At 35.2% G+C, this 18574-nt stretch overlaps 1 protein-coding gene across 2 annotated transcripts in view; it reads left to right on the top strand.

Annotated features, from left to right (window-relative positions):
- The window catches only part of NAV3 (neuron navigator 3), a 324575-nt gene that overhangs the window by 272041 nt on the left and 33960 nt on the right, over positions 1-18574 (top strand). The window contains exons 24-28 of one of the 2 annotated variants that reach the window (XM_054580143.1): positions 6948-7059; positions 13650-13771; positions 14768-14788; positions 15468-15640; positions 17258-17411. In XM_054580143.1, the coding sequence (XP_054436118.1) occupies positions 6948-7059; positions 13650-13771; positions 14768-14788; positions 15468-15640; positions 17258-17411 (582 nt within the window). The remainder of the gene's footprint in view (positions 1-6947; positions 7060-13649; positions 13772-14767; positions 14789-15467; positions 15641-17257; positions 17412-18574) is intronic. The other variant, XM_054580145.1, reaches the window with a different exon arrangement.

Raw genomic sequence — 18574 nt, forward strand, 5'->3', positions numbered from 1 at the left:
CCTGGCATAATTAGCAAACTGTATTCTATTTGCCTTTATCTTCCATTCTCCTATTTCAAAGGTATCTCCTAGCCATGAAAGAGAACGCTATCCATCCCTGTCAAACCTGTTCTGCAAGGAAAGATAACAAACTCATTTTGAGCACATAAATTTTATCTTAATCTTTTTTTGGGGTCGGGGTTACCATTTACCACTTCACTATGTAACATAAGTAGTCAGCAAGTATAACTACAAGGCCTTTTTACGATAGTTGAATGGAAAAGAATGTAAACGTTGTGGCCTAGTAGGCTTATGTGTGAATCTCAGTGGGATCTCTTTAGACTAAGCTGTGGAATCTTCCTTTTCTAACCCCAATTCATCATTTTAAATTGGGGATTAAACAACTACTTTGTAGAATCATTATGAAGAATAAGTGAGATACTATAATAATTCCATATGCAATGGATATTCAACAAAGTTTACATTCCTTTACATTTCTCTACTTTTTGCCCCTTTAAAAATGTAAGATAAATTCATCAATGGCCACATGCCAGGCACATTGCTGGAAATTTTTAAGTTAAAATTACTATATTTCCCCCCACATTTCATTCAACTCTTTTTATTTGAAAGTAAAAATCTTTTACAAATTGGAAAAATATGCTTGTTTGTTCATTTATAATGCTTATGAATAATGCCTGAATATTTTAAAATACATCTCCATAATACAAGGAATTTTACAATTATGTGCACATTATTCTTAAACATCGCCAAATCTAATAAAGTGTCTCAGGAGATACCATAATGTCTGAAATTGCCCTTGCAATTCTTTTAACTGATAGCTCTTATAATTGCAAGCTGTACACAAAACATGTTAGTAACTAGTTATTTTGTTAATCTCATATTTATAACCTGCTTATTTCCAAGTGGTTTTGAGATTTTTATTAAATTAATTGCAATATGCTCTAGCACAATTCAGTGACAGACTCTAGTAAAATCCAGCAGAGGAATGTATATAACAAGATGCCTGAGCCTGTGTAGTTACTACCTCAAAGCACTGAACTTTGTTGAATGTCAAGGACACTAAGGCACAAAGGAAGACTGCCTAGCATGTTTAGTTCTCATTCTCTGACCAGAGAGAACATAATTTAGATTGAAGAGACAAACTTTTCAGCACTAAATTCAAGAACAAATATATCGCAAAGTTTCTAAAATTGAGGTCACGGAATAACAAAAAACAAAATCACTGTTCAAATAGACATTTTTCTAAAAGCTGAGGGCATAACATTTAATCCCATTTCAGTAAAGCCATTTCTCCAGGGAGCTGAGATAAAAGGGTATATTGCTCTCCAGTGATCCAACAACCCAAGGAAAAGATTAGAACATTTAGAGCAGAGGTTTTGAAACTGTGTTCCTGGAATTCGAAGGCTTGTTCATTGTCCATTTAATCATTCACCAAAGTTATACTGGATTTCTACTCTATATGAGGTACTGTTTTAGTCACTGAGAATTCAGGATGGAGATTTTATATATATTTCTATATATATAATATATTAAATATATAAATAAAAAAATATAAATATATATATATATAAATAAAAATCCAACAGAAGTCATGCTTGCTTGCTTGCTTGAGTGTGGTTGGGAGAATAATAATATGGTGTAATGATTTACAGTTTTAATTTGAACATTTCACCTAAAATGTCATATGGTGTGCTTGAGTGTGATATTGTTATGTTACCGAATTACATGCTTATGATTTTGTAATAAAAGAGTTTGTAATAAAAAGGGGGCATTATTTGTGCCAGTCTCTGTATGTGTGTGTGTGTGTGTGTGTGTATATATATATATTCATATCCAAGCACACACTGTTTATACCCTATTTTATAACTGGTTATAATGTTAAATAGAGTTTATTTTCTAGTAGGTGACAGACTAAATAAAAATGTAGTTAAAACATATAAGATTTCAGATTAAGATAAGCACTACTGAAAAATTTAAAACTGAGAAAGAACATATTGGGTAGCCAGGTAGGATGCTAACACATAAGGAAACAAAAGCCAAGGTGGTTACATGCTCTTGGTTACAAACTTAATAGAGTAACTAAACTAGGACTCAGGTTTAAGACTTCTGGCTTGTTATGGCTTCAAAGTGTGATTTTCACAATCAGATGGCAGTAATGGTCTGAAAAATATATGAAAATTTTAGTTTCCTTTATAGTCCCGAATCATTCCTTTGAATAGTGTCCTGAAATTGTCCTCGGTTTCCAAAGTCAAATCGCACTGTTTTTCTTGCCAAATTTATGTGCCAGAATGATGCTTTTATATACTTATAGCATGGTAAGAAAGAAAAACACATGTATGAATAATCCAGGAGGCAGAATATCTTAGGGACAATTAGAAAACAGCAGCACTGTAAGCTAAGCGTTCTCACAGGGGACCGTTGTATCTTCACACTGGCGTCAGAGCAGACATGGCACAGAGGAGCCTCCTCAGGCTCTGGGAGGGTGAAGATCAACTCAGGGGACATGGAGGACTGTATCGTAGAGGGAGGAGCAGCATTAACATGAGGAGGCAGGAGGGAAATTATTGGAGACATTAAGGGAAAAAGCAAAAATATGATGGGAAATGTGGAGCGAAGGCTAGTACAACAGTATGGTGATGGCCAGAGGGCAAGGGAGGTGGGAGGAGGTGGGAGTCGGCAAAGGGGGAATAAATGGGGACAGAAAGAGACTTGACTTTGTGTGTTGAGCCCATGATGCAGAGTGCAGATGATGCTTCCTTGAGTTGTACACTTGAAACGTATATGGTTTTATTAACCAATGTCACCCCAATAAATTCAATAAAAACAATTAAATAAAATACTTTTAAAATGATGTCTAAATAATCTCGTGTTTTGAAAACAAGGAGCTAGTCAAAGATTTTTGACAGTAGTCTAACATGATAGAAGTTAGTTAATGAAACTCAAGCTAGCAGCATTTCCCAACTGTTTAACAGCATTCTCAATAGCCAGTAGAAGACCACATGTTATATAATAATAAGTCCAGAAATAAGATATTTGTCAATAATGCTGGCAAGAGGGTGAACTTATCTCTAGGAATTGCCATATACTTAAGGTAAAGCTCAACATATTGTGATAATGATACAGTTTGATCAAGAATTTTACCTGGATTTCAAATTATTGTCCCTTTGCCAGTGCTTCTGCACCAATATTCTTTGAGAGAATTAACACTGAATGCCCTGATGTCTATATGATATGTGATGAAATAACTTCTTTTCTCCGTATCTAGAGGGGTACTACCTATGTACCCTTTTCATCAGGATTGAAAATATGTCACTCAAATTATTGCTTAGAGCTTTATTTTCTTATAGAATGCCAAATGAAAAAGGCTGCAATGTAAATCAACAAAATGGCAAGAATTCTGCAAATCGATATTCTCATGACTTATAAATCTACATTTTTACAGAACGACTGCTAAATTCTTGCAAAATTACTAAATCTATCCTCACTGATGATTAGAAACTTTCAGATCAGCTCCCTATGGCTGTAGTGCCACAGGGAATTAAAACACAAATGAAGGTGGGCCAGGCTGCTCTTGGTAGCAGGTCAGAGCACGACAGGATTACCTTTCTGTATGAGTGCTGGGGCGCAGCTATAGATCCTTATGTTAACTATGGTTTGCCCCTTCTTACCTCTGTGAAACAACTTTTTTTGGCAACTAGATAAATAGAAACTTAAACCTTAAAAATGGGAAAATTCAAAGCTAAGTCTTTGGAAATAGCTAAAAATTTAGTAGTTAAATTGGGTCTTGACATAAACTAACTCCTCCACCTTCAGGTTAAAATATTTTTTATCTAAAAGTGTTTTTGACATTTTTATTAGAGTCATAAAATATATTCTTTAACATTTTATGGCATAGTTACTTACACTACTGGGACTTTTGAATTTTATTTAGTTAGAACTGAGGCTAGCCAGGTTCTTTCTGTAGAAAAATTCATGATATTTCAAGGCACATACAAAAGGGTGGAGGAGTGAGATATGTTCAAAGAAACTACAGCTTGATAGTGTGATATTAACTGAGTGTCAATATGAGGAAACAAAAAACTGGTTTAGTAGAAATTTTTAAGAGCCTCGCCTAGAAGATCAAGTTGGTTGAGGAGAATTGTTGCCACACTTGTAGGATTTTCAACAAAGCCTGCGTCCAGGAGAGATTTGCAAAGAGGTCAGTTGTAGTTAGGAAATTAGGTTGGAAAGAACACTAGGCAAGGCTCGTATTGCAACACAATGTTTGATCATTTTATTTTGAAGCATTTCAGGTCTGGCCTTCATACCTTGTTTAGCCTCAGAGATACATAGAAAACAGAAGAGGTTTGCTTCTTTTACACAAGAAACTCTAATGGAAAACTGGAATATTACATAGTCAGAGGGTTTTGGGGGCATCCTCATCTTGAATGGCTCATTGTACATAAATGAAATGGTATTTTTGGTTCTCAGGTTTTAAAATACCACTTGGCCTTTAAGAGTGAGGAAGGATATTTAAAGCAAAGAGGGAAATCATATGGAAAGACACAGAGAAAAGTGTTTCAAGTTGGAGCGATGGTGAAAAGTGGATCTCAGCTGAAATAAGAAAGAAGGACGGAATTTTTTCATATATGGAAAGTTAACTAGTGCGGGCTTGAAAACGTTGTCAGTGTAGAACTTAACTATATTTTTTAATTAAAGAGAATAGAAAATTTTATAGGTGCTTGCTTATGCTTATAAAGCTGTCCTAAAAAATTACTAATATGAATTTGGCTAAACTAATGTATTTATAGAAATCTTTTTTACCAAGTTATATAATGACTATTTTTCTTACCTAGTTATTCTTCCTTTGGGTTTATTGCATCACACTGCATAACAACTAGCCTGCTACTATCTGCTGTTTAAGAAAAAAAATACTTAAGATTGGAAAGTGATCATTCCTCTATCTCATATCAAACACAACTTTCTAAAACAGCAACATTCCCTGAACATTCCACTTCTAATCTTTTAAAAATGTTTCTAGGAGAGATTTCTCTTGAAAATATTAAAGTTTTGGCACTGAAATAAGTCAACTAACTCATAAATTAAGCAAAAATTTTCAGACATTTGCATAAGATCCCATTTACATTTTTCCTCTTTAAACCCAAAGCCGATGTTTCAGCAGATTTTTAATTCACAGTAAAAGCACTATTGATTTACATTCAAAGATTAAAATCTGATTTTATTAATATTTACCATGTATTCCAGTCTATAGATTGTAAAATTACTAAATTATATGATTCATTAAGTATGCACCATAGATTTTTTTTTGTGTGAATAAATTCCTGGTAAAAGCAGAATGAATTTTCAATAAACATTATCTCTGTTGGTAGATATATTTTAAATGGAAAGTAAATTAAATTTTGGTGAACATTCTGTGACTTGTTAGGCAAGGGCACAGTTCTAGACATAGAATTTGGAGAGACTGGGAAATTATGATGAATTAGATATGAATTTTGTATATAACATTGGAAACTTCCCACAAACATGATCTTTTTCTTTTTCATAAATAAATGCAAATGAAGTTATAGTCAAGTATTTGAAGATCCATCTATGAATCCAGGAGGCTGTATTGATTTTTCATTATGACAGTCTTTGGCTATTAAGCTATTAGAGGTCTATAAAAGGTTTTGCTTTTCTTTTTTCTTTTTTGAAATCTGTTAGAAATACGTCAGATATCTAATGAAAATAGATATAGATGCACCAGGTATCTATTCCAAACTTGAATATCACTTCAATTAGCGTTGTCTTTCTTTTTTTTTTTTTTAATTGTGTAGGTTTCCCATGTACGAAGCAGTTTCTTACAAAGGCAGTAGTCGTAATGCTACTTTTTTTTATATAGTCTGGGAGGCCTTCAGTAGGGTTAAACTCTTTACCATGGAATGAAGAACCTGAGCCTGATTCTTTGGCTTTCTGCCAGAGATGCTAGAGAAAATGATGGATGGCGAGTACATTATCAAAGAATTATGCCTCTACGAGGTTGAGAGGGATTCCAATGTTTAGGATTGCCCTCGCTGCCAAGAGGGTGCTCCTCGTTTTTGAGCTCCTGGTAGAAGTATTGCCTCTGCTGACAAGCACCCTCATTCGCTTTTTCTTTGTTATCTTTCTCATGATGAGTTGCTTCTGGTGCAAAGGTTTTCCTTGGAACATATCTTAAAATTACCTAAATTCAGAAATTAGATGTTTTATTAAAATTTGATTTTCAATTTTTTTTTTGTAATTTAACTTATTTAAGGACTATATATTGCACATATTTCTATTCACTTTTTAAAAATTTCTCTGTTGCTTTGGCTTGGTGAAATTCGGTCTCTACACTAGGAATTTTATTGGATGAAAAATATCAGAATCTAAGATGACCTCGATATGCCAGCAGAGTTTAATAAGATTATATTTAATAGGAGTGAGTTATGGATGTGTTCCAGGCTTTATACTTGAATATAAAGAATCCATCCCCAAGTGCAAAATATAGGGGACAAAATCTGCAATCACTAATTTGACAGGAACTCAGGGTTTCCAGTTGACAGTAAATGTAATATGGTGCACCGGTGCATACTGATACCGAATCATGTGATGTGGCCTCAGGTAGCATTAGTAAGTTTGGTATAATATTAGCAATGTGGCATCATGTTTTACATTGTACTGGCCAGCTCTGGGTGTCACCCTTTGAAAAGAATAAGGCCTATTCAAATAATATTTATAAGAAAATAACCAAGAAAAAATTTTAATTCTCCTTTACATTTGACTAAGTAAGAAGTTGCTAGATACAGCTTGACAAGATCAGCCAAATATCCAAATCTCCCCAGACGTTAGCACTACAGAAAATGAAACCCATTTGACAGTGAATTTTGAAAAACAGGGATGGTTATCTTTTCTCTCTAGGTATTAACATTTCTAAATTGTTTGTTTCACAGGAGTCTGAACTCATAGAACTCAGAGAAACCATTGAAATGCTGAAGGCCCAGAACTCTGCTGCCCAGGCAGCCATTCAGGGAGCGCTGAATGGCCCCGATCACCCTCCCAAAGGTACGCTTAGAAATACTGCCATTTTGCATCCAATACATTAGTCACCTACTTTATCTACTGATTGGAGAAAAGCTGCTTTTACTTAGTGATGTGTAATTAGGTATTAATTAAGTCAGAATCTCAGAATTTAAGAACGGTGCTTTCATTATCAAATGATTTTTTTAAATTGACCTTAAGGAATTTGCTTCTATAGTTATAGACACATTTCTCTTCACTTGACTTTGTAAAGGTAGGGATGAGTGGTTGGTAAATACATTCATATCTGACATCAAGCAAAAAACAACCTCGATAAGGAGTATAAGAATCTAGATTTCTATAAAAAAAAACACATCAAAAACCAAAATACAAAGCAATGGATATGAGGACTCATCGTAGGGGCGAGAGCTGTAAAATGGTATACTTCTTGTAGAGACTTTTAAAACAATGAGAAAATGGACTAAAAGTTGGTCTGCTTTTCATCATTGCTATGCGTTAACAATCCTAAACAATGATAAAATAATTTTCTCTGCCACCACCCCTACCCCTTAGTTTCCCCCTGAAGAAAATGCCGAATATTAATGTCTTGTTTTTTTTTCTTTACAGTTCTACTTACTCATGTTCCAACTCTTTTCAGGAGCATTCAGTATGCTCACTTCTTTACCAGTTTAAAACTGCTTTCCTAAATTCTGAATGCCTGTAACCTCTCTTCCCATTTCCAGATGAATCCTGGGAAGTTTTTATGGAACTTTTCAAGGTCTTCAGCAGCCAATCATACTTCAGACCACTGGAGTGTTGCTTCTTCCCACCACTCCACCTAAACTCTTCCCTTCAGGATCAATAATGACTTACACAACATTAAATCCAGTAAAACGTTTAAAATTCTTACTGCATTTAACATGTTAATAACATTTAATACTAACGCCATATCTTTGTACTTGAAAAACTCATTTTTTTTCTAATGTTCATGACATCCACATTCTTAGCTTTTCTTCTGCTTCTTTAAATCTCTTTCAAAGTTTCTTTTGTACACTCAGTCATTCATATCCATTTGTTAAGCGTTGACATTTCTCAGGACCCCACAGTCCTAAGCTCTCTTCCATTATGATTTTTTACATTACAATTCTGTTCCTCTTATCTAACGTTTTATACAAACTCATCTAGTGTTCCAGCTTTAGCTATCTTCTAAGTGTTGACAACTGTTAGATCTATTTCTTCAGTCTCGGCTCATGTCTTGAGTTACAGGTCTGCACATACAGCTGTCAATGAGGGAACTCCATTTGGTTATCTTGGACTGTTCATGTGTCACCTTTAACTCAACATCTCCAAATTGGAAATTATCATCTTTCCTCTCAGATCTACTGTGCCTTCCGTGTTCCTTGCCTCAGTAAATGGCACCTTTCTTATAGACAGAAATCTACATGTCATTTATAAATCCTCTCTCCTCACTCAGTAAATTGCCAAGTTCTGTTGATTCTACCCTTTAAATATCTGTTGCATCTGTTCCCTTTTCTCTGATCTTACTATACACATCTCTCACCTCTTCCCTGAACTATGACCAGAAATGCCGATAGCCATCCTGCCCTTCATCTTACACTGCTTTACCTCATTCTTCACAGTGAGACTAGAGAAATTGTCCAACGCACACACACATACACATACAAGTATCCCATATTACCTTTAGGATGAAATACAAACTTGTTAACCAGACATAATCTCTCTTGTCAGCTTCATTTATTCAGAAAATTTATTGGTTACTAGTTACATGTGCTAGACACTGTAGTAGACCTTATATCTTTTTTTCCCATGTTGCTTATTTTACATTTCAGCTACCCAGTATGTCTTCCAATTCTCTGAAAGTTTTTTATATATCCTGTTTATTCTGCTTGGAACTTTCTATCCTGTTTGTTCAGCATAAAAACTTTGTGAGATGTTGCAAGAATCAACCTAAATGTGCCTCCTTGACCCTTAAGCTGGATGAGATACTCCTGTGATGTATTTCTGGGAATAACTGTACTTCCCCTGTCAAAATTTGCATTATACTTTGGTGCCTTAATTTGTTTAATGTTCTGTCTTTCTTGACCTATGGTAGGGTGGTTTGTTTTTTTAATTGTAGTGGCTATGATGATACATTGCCTATGAAAGGGGGTTATTCAAATTTTATAGAAAACAATAATATAATTTAAAGTATTTTAATTTAAATTTTAGGAAAACAATTTGTAAAGTGAGACATACTTAAATTGAAAGGCAAACTAGTTCTCTAGGGGCTACTTCTGTTAAGAATTTAGCAACTTTCCATGTGGGGGAGTTGACTTATATGCTGCATGGAAAATTACTGCATATTTAAAGCTTATCTTAGAGCTATAATAAAACAGCTTATGTTCTAAATCTTTATGTTGTAAATAGGTCCAGAAGGGATTTAAAAATGCTTAATCCTTCCTTTAACACAGTGCCAATCACTGAAGTAAAACTTTCTGGAAGATTTCCTTTTTCTTAGGCAACAGGAAGCTTAATGTATCTACTGAAATTAAAAAAATAGGAATTCCTTTGCTCAGAAATGTGGGAGGGGTTCCTAAAGCAAACAAAATTATAACAGTTAATTTATAAATTGGACAAGAAAGATTAAAATAATTTTATAAGATTTAAAACTAACAAAAACAAATAATTATAAGGGGTTGATTATATATAGGATATTTAGATTGTGTTTCTATAATATTAAAACTCAGTATTTAATGTAGTGAACACAAACTGTCATTTACTGTATTGACCATTGAGATAGCATGGACAAATTAAACAGTCAATTAGATTTATTCTGTATCTTCCCTTAGGTTATTAAGATGATTGTATAGGCTATAAATTTGTATTCTTAAATAATATTCAAATTTGGTTTTTGAGACCTTAAAAACCTTTATGTCAGGTAAATTTTTAACATGTAATCTTAAGATATGTATTTGGAGTAAGGCAGCACTTTTATAGACAGATCAAGCTATAGCAAAATTACATAGCAGATATAAAGTTACATTAACTTTATATGTTCTCCATATTTGTGCATCACATTTATTTACAAGCCTTGATAAATAATAGCAGTCTATAATAGAATAAATTTATTTATTCACAAACATTATTGGAGCATCTGCTATGTACCAGGCACTCAATTTGATCTTGAGGTACAAAGGTACATAAAAAGAAAGACTGTGTATTTGATGGCTCACAATCCATTTTTTAAAAAGTAATATATATTATATATAACAATTATAACTTTATAACAAAAATGCTATAAGGCTGAAAGGTAAAGGCAATGGAAAATTTTATTTATATTTTTTGAAAGCTGCTGTTGCTTAAGCTACTACCTCTGTGCATAAACATGGAATAGTTTTTCCTTAAGATATACCAAGTGCAATGTGACAAAACACGTATTAAGTCACAGGCAACAGTAAATAATTTTTAAGAGTATTCGGCAAACATAGTTGTATTGAATGACTAATAAGAATAAATTTATTCAACAAGTACTATCGATCACCTACCACATGCGACACACTCTATATAAGGCCGAATGTAAAATGGTAAACAATATAGGCATAGTCTTTGTTTCCATCAGTTTGTAGTCTGTAGGAGAACAGAAGATAAAAAATTGTTGCAATCATTGGTGTAGCAGAATGTGCATACCCAAGTAGTTATAGGTCTTAAAATAGATGAGAGTAAGTGTCACAGAGAGTGAGGGCCCCAGGGAACCTGCTCGATAGAGGGGACATAGTCAGGAAGGCCTTACCAAGGCAGCAATGTTTAAGGGGGGATCCAAGGAAAAGAATTGTACCAAGTGATACTGTACAATAAATATCAAGAGACGAACATTCAAGAAGGGTCTTGAGACAGAAAATAGATTAGTGCCTTTGTGAAACTTACACAAGGAAGGGAATGAGCAGAGGTAAAATAAACAGAACCAGGTGGGAGAGATACATACTGACCAAATTATGGAGGGATATTTCAGCTATAAGTAGGGTTTGAAATGGTTTTTGTTTCCATTAAAATGAGACTCTGTTGAAAAGTCTTAAGCAAGAGAGGGGGGATGAAATTTTTCTTTTAAAAAGATTTCCTAGCTACTGTTTGTAGAATGGTGTGAGGGTGAACAAGTTGGACAGCTATGGTTGCTGTAGAGCAAGGCAGTTAGGGAGGTCGTCTGAACTGGGGCGATGGTGCTGCAAAGGGTGGGAAGCGGAGCATGAATGCAGGAGCACATTCATACCTGAAATACCCACTTATTCTGATTCTTGATTTCATTTGGTTGACCGTTCTTTACCTAGCTCTATGATGTTCCATGTCCTGAATCAAATACTTAAAGCACCATAAAAGAATTATTAGAGAAATGTAAAGTGCATTACCTTCCTTCTAAGATTGTTGAAATTATGCCGCTGCCAAACTTTATTAGAAATAGAGTCATAGTTAAACATAATACCTCAAAAGACTACTTTTAAATGATGATCACAAGAATTTGCCTATCTTTTTAAAATTGGGGATTAATCAAAGCCAAATGGAATTTATTATCTGGATGTAATAATATGGCATATGTTAATGCTTACTACATATGCTCTATTTGTGAAAGTCAGTTATTAGGGAAACACTAGCAAAACTACATCTTATTCAGAAAAGCTTATAGCCAACCACAGCATAAATTTACAATGCGAATAAATACCTACAAACATTTTTCTATTGATTACTCATATAACTTCCATATTAGTTGATTAAGAGATACTGTGTCCACATTGTTGAATCAAAACAGCACATACATATACCTTGATTCAGCTTTTGGCATTGATGATATTTTTCGCATGCAAAAAACAGTAAATATCATTATTTTTTCTTTCATTAATTCAGGGGTGGGGGGCAAGGGAGGGAAAAAGAGAGGGAGAGAAACATGGATGTGAGAGGGAAACATCAATCAGTTGCCTCTTATACACATTCCGACTGGATACCAAACCTGCAAACCAGGCATGTGCCCCAACCAAGAATCAAAAAGGTGACCTTTCAGTTTTCAGGGTAATGACCAATCAACTAAGCTACACCAGCCAAGGCCGTTATCATTATTTTTAAAAATACTTTTAAGACACCATACTCTAGGGATTCTGAAAAAGAGCTCTAGTTTTTCTCTCCTATAAAATTTGTCAGCATGTTATTACCTTCATGGAAAAATTAAAGTGCTTATTGGTATGTATGTGTATGACTGTAAGGATAGAGATATGTATAAATATATACCCACAAACAAACTCATTTATTATGTTTTGAAAGTAACCACTTACAGTTTCATTGGCATGGGTCATTTTACTGATGAATAAATCAGTCAACTGGAAAGATTTGATTTTTTACTATGATTTCTATGGAGGCGTTTTGAAAGCCATATAATAATATCCAATATCTTATAAATTCCACTGCAATTTTTGCTTGACTAGTCTTCATTAATGCCAATTAAGTATGGTAATATAAGTAGCCTAAAAACAGATTTGACCTTAAAAATAATTTTATAAACTTTTAGTATCTCCACTAACACTTCATATCAGTTCACCATAGGTACATACAATTTTAATTTCAATTTTATTCTTAAGAACTATAAATAAAACTAATAAGCTGGTTGTATGAAATCTATGTCTTCAAAAGGTTATTAAATATAAAATGCTCTCCTCTTCAAAATATGTATCTCAAGAAGCACCACATGGTTTTTAAAAACATAGAAAGGTCATATACATGGCCATTAGCATAGGAGACATTGGAGTCAGTCCAATCTCTGGTTGGCTTCACTGGTTTTCAGCTAAGGGACTATGGGAAAATTACATTTGGTGATTAAACTCATTTCAGTGGTTTACTTAAAGATTAAAATTAGATGTTTTGCAGCACAGTAAGCACAGAGTAAAAGCTAGCTTAATATTGCCTGCTGTTATTGTTGCTATTATTATTGCTCTAGGTCAACAACAGGACTTAGGGGTATGATGGAATGTTTTCTGTTAAATTCACAAACAAAATCTACCCATACTTTCTCACTTTCGAAGTTCTTCCCCTCTTGCCTCTTTGACCTTGATGAAATTACCTAACCTCTCTGCACTTCAATTCCTCATCTGTGACACAGAGTGCTTAGGTGACTGCCAAGGTTTGTTTTGGCTCTAACATGGTTTGATTCTATGAAATGGAAAGTTAACATATTTGGCTTCAGTAACTTTATTTAAAGTACAAATATTAAAAAGACACAATTAATTCCCATGCTCTGATGAGTTTCCATTTCATCCATGGGACTAATCATTTGAAATAAATCAATTTGGAAGCAAAGTCTGATTCAGGTATTTAGTAGAATCACTACCAAAGCATTTTATTTTTGGACAAAACTCAGAACTCATTGAACCACCGGTGCTACAGACTTACATGAGATTTCCATTGAATTTTAATGCACATAACCAAGTTAATTAAAGCAAATATGATTGTCCTGTCTTAAAGTTACTAAACCAAATTGCATTGAGATGATCTTAAAAGCCATGTTGACTTTTATTAGCAGACTTCCTCTTGGATACCCAGATTCTTATTTGTTCAGAATTTCAGTCTTTATGAGCAAATGCGATCCTGTCTCTTGCTAGATCTCCGCATCAGAAGACAGCATTCCTCTGAAAGCGTTTCTAGTATCAACAGTGCCACAAGCCATTCCAGCATTGGCAGTGGTAATGATGCTGACTCCAAGAAAAAGAAAAAGAAAAACTGGGTAAGCCAGCCTCATTCATGTAATTCTGCAGCTCATTACTGCACAGTGAGTCAGGCTCTTTCCTTTGGGGCTTTAGAGATGTGCGGCAGTTTACAGAGAGTCTCATTCAAGTGACTGCACCTCGGATGCTGCGTTCCTCGCCACAATCAGGGGGGCATGGTGCTGACGAGCGTGCTTTAAAGTTGGGGCTGAACTTTGGTTTGAATCCTAGATCTGCCACTTAGGATTCGGATCTTGGGCTGATTACTTCACCTTTTGCAGGACCCAAAGTTTCTCATCTGTAAAAATAGAATAACTAATACTCACTCTGTAGAGTTGTTGTAAAGAAAAATAACATCTGTAAATAGATAATTTAGAGTATTGCAGGTGAAAGATGGTGACTGAGGGTAATGATGATGATGGTGATGTCGATGATGCTGGTGATGATGATGATGATGTGTTGATGATGATGGTGCGGAGGGGATAGTCATGATGGTGGCGATGGAGGAAGAGAAGAAACAGAGTTGGTCATGGGGAGAAAGGAGACCTTGACTCTCTCCACCCCTCACATCAACAGGGCTTATCGTGCGGATAAAGTATCACCTCATACGACATCAACTATGTTCATGTCTGCTTTATTGTTCTTTACTAAGAGAATATAGCAGGAATATAGAAGTGCACTTTAAGAAAACTATCCTTGAAGTTTGCTACAGATATTACTTACGGTAATAGTAAGCAATTGCTAAAAAACTGAGGGGAAGATGCAAAAATGTTTAAAAACAATAAAGAATTTCCTTCTATGCTGTGACAGAAAGGTAGCTTTTAAATAAGTACTGCTGTTGATCAAATCCAAAGCAAAACATAGCTGTCAGAGGATTTTATCGGAGTGCCTTTTATAAAGAGTGAAAGAAGTATCTTTTTTGTTTTAAAAAATGTTTATGCAGGTAATATTTTAAAATACTGATCAGCCTTCATTCCCTTGATTTGTAATCACACACTCTTTCATGTTTCTGCAAGGTGAACTCTAGAGGAAGTGAGGTGAATATAAACCGTGGACAATTTGGCATGCGTCTCTAAAAAATACCCTACCTTGGCATGAATGCTATTTATTTTGGCAGTAGGCTTTTATACCTTTTAAAAGAAGATTACCTTGTATGTCTTTTCTTTGTGTCTTTTCATTTTAATCTCAAATTTTTAAGAGAAGTAAAACCATTTTCTGAAGAGAGCTGTAGGGGATACCGATTCTGGTTTTGAATAGTATGGGGATTGAAAATTTGAATAGAAAACCACAGTTAATGAAGTGTTAGGTGAATTTGATTTAATTTTGCTTTTTAAGTTTATACTGTCGGCAGGACATGACTTGATTGTAGTGCTAAAGTGGCCATTTAAAACAAATTGCCTTGAAGAGAGAGAAGCATTGGGAATAAAATCCCTTCAAGGTACTTAGTTTTAAATGAGTGCGCCGATAGCCGTGCCCTTGACCCTGCTCTATTCAAAAGCCTCCCATGTTTGCGCTGTGCTGGATTAATACAAGAATAAAACAAAAACACAAAACACGGTATCACTTTTTTGAGAGATACCGGGCTGCAACTGTTAATACCCTGCTTCTCCGTACTGACCGCAGGCAGTGGCTAGGATGGCACCTGCAAACTAACGCCCCAAAGCAAAACCCTCCCAGGGCAATAGACAAGAAAGGTAATTTCTATCCTTTTTTCAGCTGAGAAGCTCCTTCAAACAAGCCTTTGGGAAGAAAAAGTCCACCAAGCCTCCTTCCTCACATTCGGACATTGAGGAGCTCACCGATTCATCCCTTCCCGCCTCCCCCAAGCTGCCCCACAACGCTGGCGACTGCGGGTCCGGGGCCCTGAAGCCCTCGCAGTCGGCCTCCGCGTAAGTCCCTCGCTCTGCAGAACACTGAAGCGCTTCTCAAATACGACCTCAGGCCGAGCCCACGCTTGTGTTAAAGGTCATCAGGTCGTACTGCCAGATGGTCTCCATACCAGCCATTTTCAGACCTTCCTTAGAATGCCAGCATTTGTTTAGCTTTTTTCTTATGTTAGAATTTGAGTGTCTCTTGATCTCATTCTCCACTTTTCTAAGTTATTATTCTCACTTCTGTTCACTTGCATTTGTCCATGTGTCTGTCTAACTGTGCATTAAATGCAGGTCACCCCTTGTCTGGCCACCAAAGAAACGGCAAAATGGCCCTGTGATCTACAAGCATAGATCCCGGTAAAATGGAGTGTGATGCATGAGAACTGCAAAGACCCAGGTTCTAACCTAGGCAGTGTTCGCTTTTGCTTTTTCTAAAATCACTCGCATGCATTTCAACAATAAAAGCTTCCTTTGTCTTTCTGTTTTTGAAGGAAAATTTAGTTTCCGAAAGCCACACTGCAATCCATTTTCTTTAATTGTGTTAGATAATGTGGCATAGCACTTTCATTGTCGCCCACTCTTTGAGGTTACAGGAAAGAACACCGCGTTTAAAATGTAGAAATGTGTGCTCTGATGAGTCTCTTTGTTTTATGTACTATTTAAATCAGATTTCCTTGTATGCCCATGACAATGACTAGCTTAGAACTGTCATATCAAACAGGGCCACTAAGGACCATTGAAGACACTTGTACATCCTATGAAATTTCATAACTTGCACAGGAAGGAGGAACATAGCACTAACATTTTGTGACCAACAACCTATTCCTCACATTTTAAATGGAAATGATATTAGTTATAAAACAAATTCTTTTGACAATATTTCCTACAAAGCTGTCCACAAAGCAACAACAAGAACCACCACACACACACACAAAATCAACAATAAGGATGTAATGTATATGACTTTAAATAGCCCTCACCTAGCCTGCTTTTATGGATTGAAATCTGTGATTTGGCTTTATTAACTGTGATTCCCTGAATCAGCTGAGCCCAGCAGGAGGATTATGTAACACTCATCCATTATTTAAATGTTCAGAACTAATTTCTACGATTTATTTTCTACAATATTTACATTGCATTTTCATGGTACCTTAAAGCTGGTATTGTGGCAAATAAGGTTATTCTTTGCATAGTTTTATAAAATGAGAAATCAATATTTTAAGGATATAATAACTGCTTTAAAAAGAATATTTCATACATTGCAGATAGAGATTTAAGTCCCTTGGAAAATGGTAGCATTAAAAATGTAATATCGCTATAACTCTTTAGCCCCATAAATATCAGCAACAAGGGAATTTTGAAGATCACTTTATATACACTAATAATAGACTGTTTCAGACTTCAGAAAATAGGAAGAAAAGGTTAAGGGAAAAAGATAGTTACTATTCCGTTTTGAATCTGTGAATGTATTACTGTTGGTAAAACTCTCTTCTTTTCTCTAGGTTTTGCCAGCAGCAAATAATTTCTGTACATGCTAGATAATATTACAGTTCAGCCTTTAAAAGAAGCATTACTTTTCCTAATCCTCTGGCTTCCCGCAGCCACTGATACTGTGTTTGTTCCCTTTTTTAGGATCTGCGAATGCACCGAGGCTGAGGCAGAGATAATTCTGCAGCTGAAGAGTGAGCTCAGAGAAAAGGAATTAAAATTAACAGATATCCGGCTAGAGGCCCTCAGCTCAGCTCATCACCTGGATCAGATCAGGGAAGCCATGAACCGCATGCAGGTCAGTGCTGACACCCACTGTAGGAGCAACCTGGAGAGATTAAAACGCTGCTCATTTTGCCCTCTTAGTTATCACAAAAACAAATCTCACTGTCAACCTTCTTTGGAAGTATACTCTGTTTATTCAGTCTTTGCAACTTGTTTCTTAAAACCAAGTGGAGAAATCTTGGGTGTTGGAAGCGGGAGTACAAACTGGCCAGCTGCGCACAAAGACCGTTCAAGACACTTATGCTTGTGATTGGATTTATGTGACAGCTGTTTTTAGAGAGACAGTTACAATCCTTGCTTCTTCACTTTTCCATGATTTACCTTTAGGTTGGATTTCTGTCATTGTTGTTTTGAAATCTGACTTTCAAATACCTTTACCTATTTTCTGTTGAAAAACAAAAGTAATGAAGAAACTACAGAAATATAACTCAAGCCTTCCCACTATGAAAGTAAAGTGATGTTGAATGCCATCTGTAAATGTAAAGCCTTTGTATTTTTTTGGAAGCCTCTGAAGGCTAAATTCAGAACCAGTCTGTGCTCAGACTAAGTTTTTATTTTATTATTGTAACCCAGTAATCACTTGGCACCACAGATGACTGAAGTAAGAAAAGCTCATTGCTGAGCAGAATCATCTGCCACTGTATATATTCATCAAAATGGTTTTGTTGTACTAAAGAGCTTAATGCCCCATTTTGAAGGGACAAAAACGTTTTCAGGTGTTAGCTAGGATTCTAAAGTAATTTGAAATCACTTTATTTGCATTGTTCTGCTCCGAGTTTCAACTCTCCATAAATTCAGAGTATTAAAAATGTCATTTTTTGCTAGGAGATTTCAACAATACTTCTAAAATGAGAAATGTTCTGAAGCCTTTAATTATAGTATTCTTAATTCCAATGAGGCCATATCCTAGAAAACTCCTCAAATATCTGATATATTCAAGAAATAATTATTAAAATTGTATTGGTTAGTGTGTTTATATTTGTGAATACATGAATATATGTATGGGAGAGACAGAGCAAAGATTTACTTTTTCTTCTTTGGGAGGAAATCTGTTTTTATGAATTCTATTTGTTTATTTTACATATCACCACATGTTTTATTTAGTAATAAACAAACTCAGGTAAAAGAAGTGATACCATTTTCTCAGTCAAACCTGTTCAATTTTTCTTCATGTTT

The sequence above is a fragment of the Pteronotus mesoamericanus genome, unplaced genomic scaffold (assembly GCF_021234165.1).
Source record: "Pteronotus mesoamericanus isolate MK-2021 breed Mesoamerican mustached bat unplaced genomic scaffold, CSHL_Meso_final contig_56, whole genome shotgun sequence".
In the NCBI taxonomy this organism is placed as follows: Eukaryota; Metazoa; Chordata; class Mammalia; order Chiroptera; family Mormoopidae; genus Pteronotus; species Pteronotus mesoamericanus.